Source organism: Arvicola amphibius, chromosome 8, assembly GCF_903992535.2.
Source record: "Arvicola amphibius chromosome 8, mArvAmp1.2, whole genome shotgun sequence".
Taxonomy (NCBI): Eukaryota; Metazoa; Chordata; class Mammalia; order Rodentia; family Cricetidae; genus Arvicola; species Arvicola amphibius.
Window position 1 is genome coordinate 69,248,830 of NC_052054.1, and position 11,877 is coordinate 69,260,706.

At 49.9% G+C, this 11,877-nt stretch overlaps 2 protein-coding genes across 2 annotated transcripts; both read left to right on the forward strand.

Moving 5' to 3' along the window:
* The first annotated feature begins 2,073 nt into the window (after positions 1–2,073).
* On the forward strand, positions 2,074–6,277 carry Rps5 (ribosomal protein S5). The gene is made up of 6 exons (XM_038338839.1): positions 2,074–2,185; positions 2,913–3,021; positions 4,972–5,181; positions 5,310–5,438; positions 5,984–6,082; positions 6,161–6,277. The coding sequence occupies exons 2-6, from the start codon at positions 2,914–2,916 to the stop codon at positions 6,227–6,229; spliced, it is 615 nt and encodes a 204-aa protein (XP_038194767.1). The 5' UTR covers positions 2,074–2,185; position 2,913; the 3' UTR covers positions 6,230–6,277.
* A 1,164-nt stretch (positions 6,278–7,441) lies between these two features.
* Rnf225 (ring finger protein 225) lies at positions 7,442–8,437 on the forward strand. Its single transcript, XM_038338836.1, has one exon. It carries the CDS (start codon positions 7,442–7,444, stop codon positions 8,435–8,437), a length of 996 nt encoding a protein of 331 aa, XP_038194764.1.
* Positions 8,438–11,877: the final 3,440 nt, after the last annotated feature.

The following is an 11,877-nucleotide window of genomic DNA, read 5'->3' on the forward strand; positions in this document are numbered from 1 at the left end:
CAGAGCGAGTTCTAGGAAAACCGAGGCTGCACAGAGAAACCCTGCCTCGAGAAAACGTTCACAACCACAAGTAACTCCAGTCCAGAGGATCGATCACCCTTTCTGACCTCCTTGGACCCCCATGAACACATACTTGACTTACATACAAAAAAAGAAAGAAAGAAAGAAAGAGAGAGAGAAAAGAAAAGAAAAGAAAAGAAAAGAAAAGAAAAGAAGAGAAAAGAGAATTGTAGTGATACTTCAATCCCATCTTTTGAGAGGCAGAGATAGGCAGATCTGAGTTCAAGGCCAATCTGGTCTACACAACAATTTGCAAACTAGCCACAGCTACATATTGAGACTTTGTCTCAAAATGTTAATAAGTCTAACCACTTTGGTTGTTGTTTGAAATAGAATCTCGTGTGGCCCAAACTAACCTTAAACTCACTACATGGTGGAGGTTGGCCCTGAACTCTCGGTCCTCCTGCTTCTACTTCCCAAATGCTGGGGTGGCATACACACTTGAGCAAAGTGAATTTTACCTGTGCAAATCAATTTCTGAAGTATTTCTCTTAACCTATGGGCCATATTCAGGAGCCCCTCACCTACCCTCTGCCACCTAGTAGGTAATTCTCATGAGGTCTCTAAAAATATTCACTATCAACCATTGTGGTGCAAGGAGAGCTTCCAAAGTAGGGTGACACCCCATCGCAACCTGCCCCCAACAACAACCACAATATGGGCTCAGCCTTAGAATTTGCAGCTCATTAGACTGGCTCATTAGGTTAAGATTCCTAACATTCCCTCTTTTCCCTCCCTCTGCACTGAAATCAAGAGAAAGAAACCTTATCCCACCAGACTCCCTAAGAAGGTTCAGGGAGCTACCCTCTCCCACACCTGACCTGTTCACAGAAAACCTTTTAGGAGTAGGTGGGGAAGAGAATAGAGGTCTGTGTGGGGTGGTTAACTTATTTCTGTTTGGTGACTATTTCCCATTCTATCCTTAGGCCAAAAATGCAGACAGAGGTCAGCCTAGTTAAAAGCTCATACCTGAGCCTGGCGGGGGTGCTGTAAGCCTTTAATGCCAGCACCAGGAAGGAAAAGGCAGGTGCATCTCTTCTGTGAGTTCAAGGCCAACCTGGTCTACAGAGTGACTTCCAGAACGGCCAAGGGGTACACAGAAAAACCCTGACTCGCCGGGTGGTGGTGGCACACGCCTTTAATCCCAGCACTCGGGAGGCAGGGGCAGGCGGATCTCCGTTAGTTGGAGGCCAGCCTGGTCTACAAAAGCTAGTTCCAGGACATGCACCAAAACTACAGAGAAATCCTGTCTCGGGAAAAAAAAAAAAAAAAAAAAAAAAAAGAAACTTTCTCGAAAAAGCAAAACAACAAAAAATATCCCTGGGGACGGGGAGTGAGTCTACAGGCAATGAGGCAAAGAGTCCCCATTATAAGAATCACGTCGTTAGTCGTTGGGAGAGAGAGTCCAGGGGTTGACAACCTCACCACCCTCCAGAACTCCCCTCTATGTAACCCTCCCCTGGGTGGAGGGGAGGTGGGGTCACACAGCTGCTGATTGGCGGCCAAGTGTCGTGTCTGGGATTGGACCTGAGGAAAAAGCCCCGGACAAGAGAAGTCAGAGTGTTAAGACGGAAGTGGTCCCATACCGGAAGCTAGGGACACGCAGAGCATGGCTCGCCCGGAGGGTAGAGGGTGGGGCCGTTGCTTGCAAACCCGGATCAATGGTTACCACCGAACCCGACCCCACTACTTTGGCGAGAAATACTGAGCCGAGCTGGCTGCCTTAGCTAGGAACCCACGGTCCATGGCGCCTTGGTTCCGCAACCCGTTTGCTGTGAGCGTGGAATGCCCTTTTTAGAAATGGCGGCGATCGTTTCGCGGACGTTTCTGCGCATGTGCACCGACTCAAAAGCTTGGCAAATACTCCAGACATCCGCCAGAAGACGGTCGTGGCGCTGTTTCTAAAAGTGCACATGCTCTGTGCGGCTCAAAGGGCACGTCTCATCCTAACTCCAGATTGGTCCATGAGCACGTTTGTTCCGTTGCGCATGCGTCCCTGCCTCTGACCCGGAAGTTTTCGCTTCACTTAAAAGCACCGGCCCGCTGCGCGCGGCCTCTTCCTGTCTGTGCTAGGACGGCGCGTGGTCCACGCCGAGCGACCGAGAAGCCCGGTCTGCGCCCTCAGGTGAGGCTGCGAGGGGACCGGAGTTCCAAAGAGACGGCCTTGTGTGTTCTGAGGGACATTTGGGGGCCCGCAGGCGAGACCGAGGCCTGGGCCTTCCCGTTTGGACCTCACTTCTTCCCCCATCGGAAAAGTGTCCAGGAAACTCGCGCGGGCCGGGTTACTCTTCGCCTCCAGTTTGTACAGTATTGACTCCGAACTTTTAACACTCGGGGCCCTAGGGGAATCACTTGGATTCTAGAGTTATATAGCAACCCGAAGTCTAGTTTCGCGAAGATCCTTTTGCTCAGTATACATTTTCTTCTCGATAATAGCCCTTAGCTTCTCCATAGAGTCAGACAAGCATTGAAACATTGCTATTGGTTATCCCTAGAGGTTCATACTGTGGTCCTTATTCCCATATTTTACTGATGGAACTCTGAAAGCAGTTTGTTGCTTTAGAAATGTACGGGATAGGTGCCGGTAGGTATCTGCATGGCTTCTTGAGCTATGCTACTGGGTTCCGTATACCAGCTGTTTAGCTTGGTGACTGTCGGGACTTAAACCTTGGATTCCGCAGTAAAGAGTAGGTTCTTCATACACCTCAGTGGTTTTCCTAGGTTTGGAGAGATGGTCAAAGCTTTCAGTTTTCCACAAAGTGGCGATTACTCTCACCAGCTTGGGGGCGAGGGGGCTGTGACTATTAGGATGGCTGAGCAATAACGGTTTCTTGTCATTGTCCTGTCCCCAGAATGACTGAGTGGGAGACAGCCACACCTGCCGTGGCAGAGACCCCAGACATCAAGCTCTTCGGGAAATGGAGCACTGATGATGTGCAAATCAACGATATTTCTCTGCAGGTAAAGGAACTCGGTGGTCTAATTGGCTTTGGATTGGGAGCAGATGTGGAGTCTTCCAGTTCAGAAAAAGACATGACACCTAGGTTGAAATCAGTTTATGTTTACAATTAGGTAGAATAATAAGTGAACGGCCACATCTATGCCTTATTATAACTTGTACCACCAGTTGTTACAATGTGTTGCAATTTTCTGTCTTTTTTTCTTAAATTTTTGAGTCCATTGGCTTTTGAGACAGGGTCTCGGGTATGTGGCCCTGGCTGGCTTGGAATCATTTTGCATTCATACATTCAGTTGGCAGGTATCCTCTGTTGAAAAGACCTCTTTTAACCAACTGAACAGTGTTGGCATCCTTGACAAAGTCGGTTGGTAAGCTGGGTGTGTTGGTGCATGCCTGTATTGCTGCGCACAGGCTGCAGCAAGATGATTTTGAGTGCCAGGCCAGTTGGAGCTCCATAGTTAGGTGTCCCCTACTCTCCCCTCCCCCAAAATGTCAGCTGGCTTACTGGTGTGTGGGTAGAGATGCGAATTAAGTGGTTTTGCTGTCTCTGCCTTTGCACTCATGCCTGCTTTGAGACAGCCTTCATCTAGTGGAAAGAGCTGGTAATCTCTTCTGTATTCTGCCTACATGCTAGGATTTAAGGCATATACCACCACACCCAGTTTTACACACTGCTGGAAATTGAACCCAAAGTTTTGTACGTACAAGTCAAGCCCTCTACTGATTTCAGGTACATCCTTAGGCCCAGTTGTCCCTTTTCAAAGAAATTTAAATGTTAACTTCTAAGATGCCACAGAATGAGCCTGTGTGAAGGTTCTGCTTGTAAAGACAATTACTACTAAGCTGGACAACATAGGCTTGACCCGTGGTGGAGAGAACTGACAGCTGTAAATTGTCCTCCAGCATGGACAAACTAAATAAAGGAGAAATGTAGTGTATTCAGGCTTTGTGGTGGGTCTTTGTGAGTTTATTTGAGGGGGTCTGCAATGTTATTTTTGCTATGTTGTTGGGGCTTGAACTCCGGGGGATTTCACATGCTGGGCCAACTACCACCCAACTGCAATTTGTGCCTACCCAAGAACTGCTTAGGTAAGAGGTAAGATTGTAAATGTATTTTGATTCACAGGTCACATTGAATCTCAATTATTATTTTTTTTTTTTTTTTGAAAGAGAAACTCAGTCTTACTATGTAGTTGCCTGGAATTCCCCATGCGGCCCAGAATAATCTACCAAGTGCTGATGTGCTGTCAAGTGTCCTATAGTGCACAGGACAGCCTTCCCCTCACTGAGGGTGTTTGCTCCAAAGTATCAAATTTAGCTCAAGCCGGTGGCACATGCCTTTAAAGCCCAACACTCAGGAGGATCTCTGCATTTGAGACCAGCTTGAACTACATAGTGGATTTCAGGCCATCCAGGGCTACACAGACTATGTCTCCAAAAAAGAGGGGTGGGATGCTTTTGTTTGTTTTGGATAAAATGTCCATAAATGATCCTATTTTCTGTGTCTTAGTGTTTTCTGTGAGGGAGTCAGATCTGCTGTTGTGAGCTGTCATGTGTGTGCTGAGAATTGAACCTGGATCCTTTAGAAGAGCAACCAATTCTCTTAAATGCTGAAACATCTCTCCAGCCTCCATAATGTACAAAACTTAAAGAAGTGTTGTCTCTCTCACTCTCTCTCTGAGGCAAGGTTCACTGTAAGCTGGTTTTGAACTGCTAGGGATCCTTCTCCTGAATGTTGGGATATAGAGGTGGTGCCCGGCGGGGCAGCACCCTTCCCTTTGTGTGTGTGTGTGACTTAACCAGTCACTTGTTTGGTTCTTTTACTCAAGGCTCACATTCCCAACCTGCTAGGGGGAATGCCATGCCTTGAGCCACTTCTCAGTCTCCTTTGATGCCTATCTGGGGGATGGTCCCACCACTGACTGTCCCTTCATCCTTAATTTGCCACCCAGGATTACATTGCCGTGAAGGAGAAGTATGCCAAGTACCTGCCCCACAGTGCTGGACGGTATGCCGCCAAGCGCTTCCGCAAAGCTCAGTGCCCCATTGTGGAGCGCCTTACTAACTCCATGATGATGCACGGCCGCAACAACGGCAAGAAGCTCATGACTGTACGAATTGTCAAGCATGCCTTTGAGATCATCCACCTGCTTACTGGTGAGGTAAGACTGCCCTTGATTCATGCAAAACTTCATGGTACACATGCCAGATTCATCACCTATGACACTGCCGCCTTGTTTTGGGGGAAGTTGGGAATGGATGGCAGACTAATGGACCCCCTTTCTGCCAGAACCCTCTGCAGGTCCTGGTGAATGCCATCATCAACAGTGGCCCCCGGGAAGACTCAACACGCATTGGGCGAGCCGGGACAGTGAGACGGCAGGCTGTGGATGTGTCGCCGCTGCGCAGAGTGAATCAGGTGTGTCAGGCTTGTGAAGGGCTGGGTTAGGAACCGCCAGCATGAGTGGGTGTAGTTCTCTCTTGCATGTTTTACCCAGAGCCTCACTTCCTCCAGGAAACCTTCCTGGATTTCTGCCCTGTAATGGGGAAGGTGGAGCTCCAGCCTTACTAGGTCTGGTTCATCTCATTCCTAGTCTATCTAGTTTTACAGTAGGTTTAGGTTTGTGGGGGGGGGTGTTGGTTTTTGTTTTTTTTATAAACTTGATCCATTTATGAGCTTGTTGAGTGGTGGCACGTTTCTGTAGTTACAGCTACTTGAGAGGACAAGATTGATTGATTGCTTGATGCCTGGGCACTGTGAAGTCAAGAGCATCTCACACTTCTCTGCCAGTTCTTAAGCCTTTTAGTAAGGGCCATGTTTTCTTTGCCCTCTGTGATCAGCATTTGGTAGAATGTCTGCTCCCTTGTATCTCAGATCTGGGTGACAGCATATAGTGAAAGGCTGGTATCTGTAGAGCTGGGTCCCAGATCACTGGGACCTGAGCCCTGCCTGTCTTTTTCTAGGCTATCTGGCTGCTGTGCACAGGAGCTCGTGAGGCTGCTTTCCGCAACATCAAGACCATTGCTGAGTGCCTTGCAGATGAACTCATCAATGCTGCCAAGGTGGGTTAGGGCACACAGGGTGGGTTTGACATCTGGGTGTTTATCCAGCATTCAGAGCTAACCACCTGTCCTTTGCAGGGCTCTTCCAACTCCTATGCCATCAAGAAGAAAGATGAACTGGAGCGTGTGGCCAAGTCTAACCGCTGATTTCCCAGTTGCTGCCTAATAAACTGTGTGCCCTTTGGGAAAGTTTCACCTGCCTGTGTGCTTGTCTGTCATTGAGGGGGTAGGGTGGGTGGCCTCCCATGTCCATAAGGGATGCTCACCTTCCTGGTATTGTGTTTGCCTGTGGAAATCGGATTTCCCTGGCAAGTACCACTCAGGACTACTGCTGGTCAGGGTATAAGCTCAGTGCTGAGATGACCCAGCAAGTACTGAGGGTGTATGGGGCCCATTACTCCTACCTTCAGTCTGACAGGTGTTAGTTTGATGGGGAAGGGTTGGGGTGCACAGTCTTGAGGTTGTGTTTAAGATGGTCCATGTGTCTGGTCAAGGTATGATGGATCTAGTTTGCTCGCTCCCTTAGCATCATTTGTGTACAGGCTTCACTTATCCCCGATAGCCTAACTGCAGAGGCTTGACAGAGGTCTGTGGTCCTCGAGCATGAGCTTCCAGCCACCCCTGCATCCAGTATAGATCAGACTTGTTCATCCTAGTAGGAGGAGCCTGGGGGTGGGGTAAGCAGCCAGACGGGTTTGACAGGTACGTGGGAACCAGGAGAGGGCTGGCCCAAGGTCAGGTGGCCTCTGGGGAGGGGCATTTGACAAGCTACTAGCAGACAAGCCAGAATTGGGGTCAGAACAGGAGAGACTTGCTAGGATACTCCACAGGGACAGGCATCAACAGGTAGGTGTCCTGTAGACTGGCCAGCATTTCTATCAGTGGGGTTTGGTCTCACACTGGGTTTCCTACTTTGCCTTTCAGCTATGAGATGCCTCTTGTTCTGAATTCTGGTGGTCCTCAACCTTAGTGTTGGGACCCTTTAATTCTGATACTGTTAAGAGTTGTAAATCTCTTCCTGTGATCTTCGGTAACCCTTGTTAATGGGGTGCGACCCACAGGTTGAGAACCGCTGCTCTGGATTCTTAACTATTGTTTCCTGTGGTACTATACTGGTTTGGTTTGGTGTTGCATCTCCCTTAAGGACATGGCTCCTCCAAAACATTAAAGCTGCTTCAGTCGGTTAACCTAGTTTGTCTATAGACTTTTGGGGACAGTGGATCCAACCAAGGACTCCTCTTCTGCCTCCTTGAACTTACTATTATAACTTTATTCTCCCTGCTCTTCCCTGAAATCTTGTCAACCGGCCACAGCCTCCAGATCCCTACCTGAGCTCTTCTCCCCATAGGTACAATCTGGATGCCTTGTCCTCGGCTGCCCTGGCTCCGCCGCCACCGAGCCTCCCAGGGCTCGAGCCCGGGTTCCCCAGGTACCTTGTCTGCACCCACGTCCCCTAGCAGAGGTGAAGAAGAGGACGCAGAAGAGGAGGGCGATGGCACCCCAGCCGACGGCCCCATCCTGCCCCCCGCATCTCCCATGGAGTGCCTTATCTGTGTGTCACCCTTCGACGGCATTTTCAAACTGCCAAAACGCCTGGACTGCGGCCACGTCTTCTGTCTTGAGTGCCTGGCACGCCTGTCGCTGGCTACGGCGGGTGGAGGAGACGCAGTGGCTTGCCCCATGTGCCGTGCGCCCACACGCTTGGCCCCGCGCCGGGGGCTTCCCGCTCTACCCACGCAGCCAGGTCTGCTGCCTCGCGACGCACGCGCTCCACCACCACGCCAGGGCTCCGTGCGCTTCGATCGCCGCCGTGGGCTCCTGTACCTGCGGCCACCGCCGCCCTCTCCTGGGCCACGCAAGAGCCGCACCGTGCGTGCCCCGCCGCCTCCACCCCCACTGCGCCTTGGCCGCCCGCTCTCTCGTCGCCTATCCCTGAGCAGCCCCACATGGGCCTTCAACGCGGCAGTGGCGCTGGCTGTGCTGGTGGCCGCAGGCCTCGTTGTCTCTGGTGTCTACATCTTCTTCCTCATCCCTCATGTCACCACCTCCGGTCTTGCACGGCCTCAGGTCGTAGCTCTGGGCCCTGATCCTAGCTTCTGGCAACCACCACGGCCCACGCCAATAACACCCTGGACCCACATCTGGATACCGCGCCCCACAAAGCCTGACCTGGACCTGGATGATACCCTGCCAGAGGCTACCAAGGACACGCCAGAGCTTGAGGAAGCTGCCAAGGACCCAGAAGAGTCTCAGGGGAACCTGGATACACCTCCTACACCACCTCATCAAACTCCAAAGACAGAGACTGACCTTGGCTGGAACCTGCAGGCACAGGATGATGGGAAAATGGTGTAACTACAGTAATAAATACCTCAGTGCTACAGGCCCAGTCTCCCTGCCTGAAGAGATCTGTGTCATCCTGGAGGGCATTAACAGAATGTATTTCTCCAGGTTGGGGACTGGAAAGACACGAATTCTCTCAAACTACTGTAATCATTCTACAAGAATCCACTGAGAATGTCTCTGTTTCCTCTGGCCATCTAGCTGAAGGTACCCTGGCCAATGACGATTACTTATGAACACCCCTGTGTAGGTCTAGTTGGGGTACCCCTGATTCTCATCTCTGTGGAAGTCCAGATGGCCTCTCCCCTAATGACATCTATACAGGGCTGTGTCAGGGCACCTTAGCCTTCACCTTGACAGGATGCTGTTTGAAGCCCGCTGAGGGAGACATTCCTGGTCAGCTCTGGGGACGAAGGATCTGGCCCACTCGTCCTTTGGACTCACCACAGTGGGGCTGGGGCTCCCATCTTTGGAATACAAAACTGTTTTTTTTTCTGATTATGCACCTCGCTGCCCACAGCCAGTCTGTAAATTTCAGTACCTGCGTACTTGATCAGGACTGTGACTTGGAGGGACAGGGGTGGCCTGGCTACGGCTAGGGATGGCTGTGACTTCTGAAAACTAGTTCCCATTTGGGAACTGGTCTGGGAGTCTCGATGTCTCCCCTAGACTTTGGTTTCTGGGACCTACTCAATACCTTGTGGAACAGTTGTGGTCATCATGACTTGGAGAGCCAAGGCCTCCCTGTGGCTCAGACAGAAACATTCAAAGCGGAAGGTCCTGGTCCTCCCTAGATAATATGCGAGATGCTGGTCCTGTCCTCGCTTGAACCCTTTTATCCCCCATTTTTCCCTTCTCCGGGGCTCCTCCAGCTCTGCCCAGGCTTCCCTCTGTGCCTCAGCTGAAGTGGAAGCCTTCCCAGTGTCTATGGAAGATGGCTCCTGTCTTTCCAAAAGACTTCTTGGCTTAGACACAGAGTAGAAGGAAGGCAACTGTTCTCTGCATAGGCTGACCACAGACCTCTGAAACCCCATGTCCTGCCTTACCTCACCTGGCATGAGACGATGTGTGTTAAGGGTGAGCAGCATTTTCCAGAATGAAATGTGACTTCTGTGTATCTGGAGGCCTCTGTGTGGTTTATTTACATGTGTGTCCTCAGCACCAGGCATTGGCGATGGGAAGTGACAACATCAGGGATGACGGAGAGGCAGCCTGGGAATGCCCACAGGCACCATAGTCTTGCAAGCTCCCAGCTGACAGGGGCCCTAGCGTGCCTGTGGGAGCAACTCAGCGGCTGCTTCCAGGTCAGGAGCCAGAGGAAGAACATCAGGGAACCTAAGGGTGTGTCTTCCCAGACCAGTTCTTGGCTCACACCTGGTGCCAACACAGGGACTGGGGTCAATGCAGTGGGTCACTGGGAACCACTGCCCAGCTTTACGGGCTGGTCCAGTGGGGGTAGAGTGGCTGTTCTGGCTACTATAAAACTTACCCCTAACACCATGTCTTAGAACCACACACATTACCTCACAGTTCTGTGTCCAGAAGCCTAAGACCTTGTCATGGGGCTAAAACTGAAGTGCCGACTAAGTGTGGCGGCACAGAACTATAACTCCAGCATCTGGAGTGTGGAGGCAGGAAGAACAATAATTCAAGACCACCCTTAGCTATGCAGGGAGCTTGAGGCCAGCCCAGTTATGTGAGATTCTGTGGCAAAATAAAAATTAATAATCAATCAATAAACTTGGGGAGCCGACAGTCCCAGGTCCTTCTGAAGACTCTGCATCTATTTCCTTAGATTTCCAACTATTAGAATTTCCTTCCTTGGCTTGTGGTTTCCTCAAAGTCAGCAATACAACATCCATAAATTTCTCTGACCCTCTAGCTATTTTCTTTCACTTATCAGGATATTAGGAGCAAGTAGGGAGGTGGTGGTGCACACCTTTAATCCCAGCACTCGGAGGCAGAGGCAGCCAGATCTCTGTGAGTTTCAGGCCTGCCTGGTCTACAGAGTGAGTTCCAGAACAGTCAAAGCTATACACAGGAAAACCCTGTTTCAAAAAAACCAAAAAAAAAAAAAAAAAAAAGGTAGGCGCACACTGGACCCACCTGGCCAGATAATCCAAGACAATTAACCAATTCAAGAGTGTGTGTGAGTGTGTGTGTGTGTGAGTGTGTTTGTGTGTCTGTGTGTGCGCGCGCTTCTGGGATTAAACCCAAGACCTCATAAATACACTCCACCACTGATCTATATTTAGATCTAGATAAAAAATGATCAGTCATTTTTGAATTTTTATTGATTTTCTTTTATTTATTAATTATTTGGGAGGTGTTCTTTGAGACAGAGTTTCTCTGTTTCTCTGTGTACACTTGTCTGTCCTGGAACTCTCACTCTATAGACCAGGTTGGCCTCGAACTCACAGAAATCCACCTGCGTATGCCTCCCAAGTGCTGTGTTAAAGGCATGCGCCACCACCACCCATCCTGAATTTTTAAAAATTGTTATTATTGATTTATGTGTATGCATATGTGTCTGTGTATGTGCCCAAGAAAGTGAGAGAAGTCAGCTCCCTGAAGGTAGAGTTTCAGGCAGTCGTGAGCTGCCTGATGTGGGTGCTGGGAATGGAACCTTGGTCCTCTGCAAGGACAACATGTGCTCTTAACCACTGAGCCATTTCTCCAGCCCCTGAAAAATATATTTTAGAGATAGGGTTTCTCTGTGTAACCATGGTTATTCTAGAACTCTGTAGCCCAGGCTGACCTTGAGATCCACCTGCCTCCGCCTTCCAAGTGCTGAGATTAAAGGTGTGCACTACCACCGCCCAGCTTCTGAGTTTTTATTTTAAAGACAGTTTTTCACTGAGTTTTCCAGGCTGGCCTTGTTGAAGTCCTTCCCATCATGCCTCAGCCTTTTGAGCAGCTGGGGTTACAGGCCTGTGCCTCCAGTCGCAGCCTCCCATTTTTAGATCCTTCATCACAGGCACAAAGTCTCTTCTGTCACATAAGGTATAGTCCAGGGATTAAGATGTGAACGTTTTTGGAAACCGCTATTCAGCCCATTGAGTGGGGAGTGGGGTCTCAGAGATAGGCCCTCAGCCCTTCCTTCCTCCATCCCAACCTGGGTGAGTAAGGGTAGGCAAGAGTAGGCTTGGTCCATATGTGTCAGAAACGGGTCTTTGGATGACAATGCACAGGGGAAGGAGAGAAGAATCTCAGCCTGATGGTGGTCCATGAAAGCTGCTCTAACGAAGAGACCCAGGGCTGGCTCAGAGATGGTTCAGCAGTAAAGAGTACTGGCTGCTCTTCTAGAAGTCCTGAGTTCAATTTCCACCAACCACATGGTGGCTCACAATGATTATTGAAGGATCTGATGCCCTCTTCTGGCATGCAGGCAAATATATGGACAGAGCAGTCATACATCAAATACATAAAAATCTTTAATTTTTTTTGTTTTT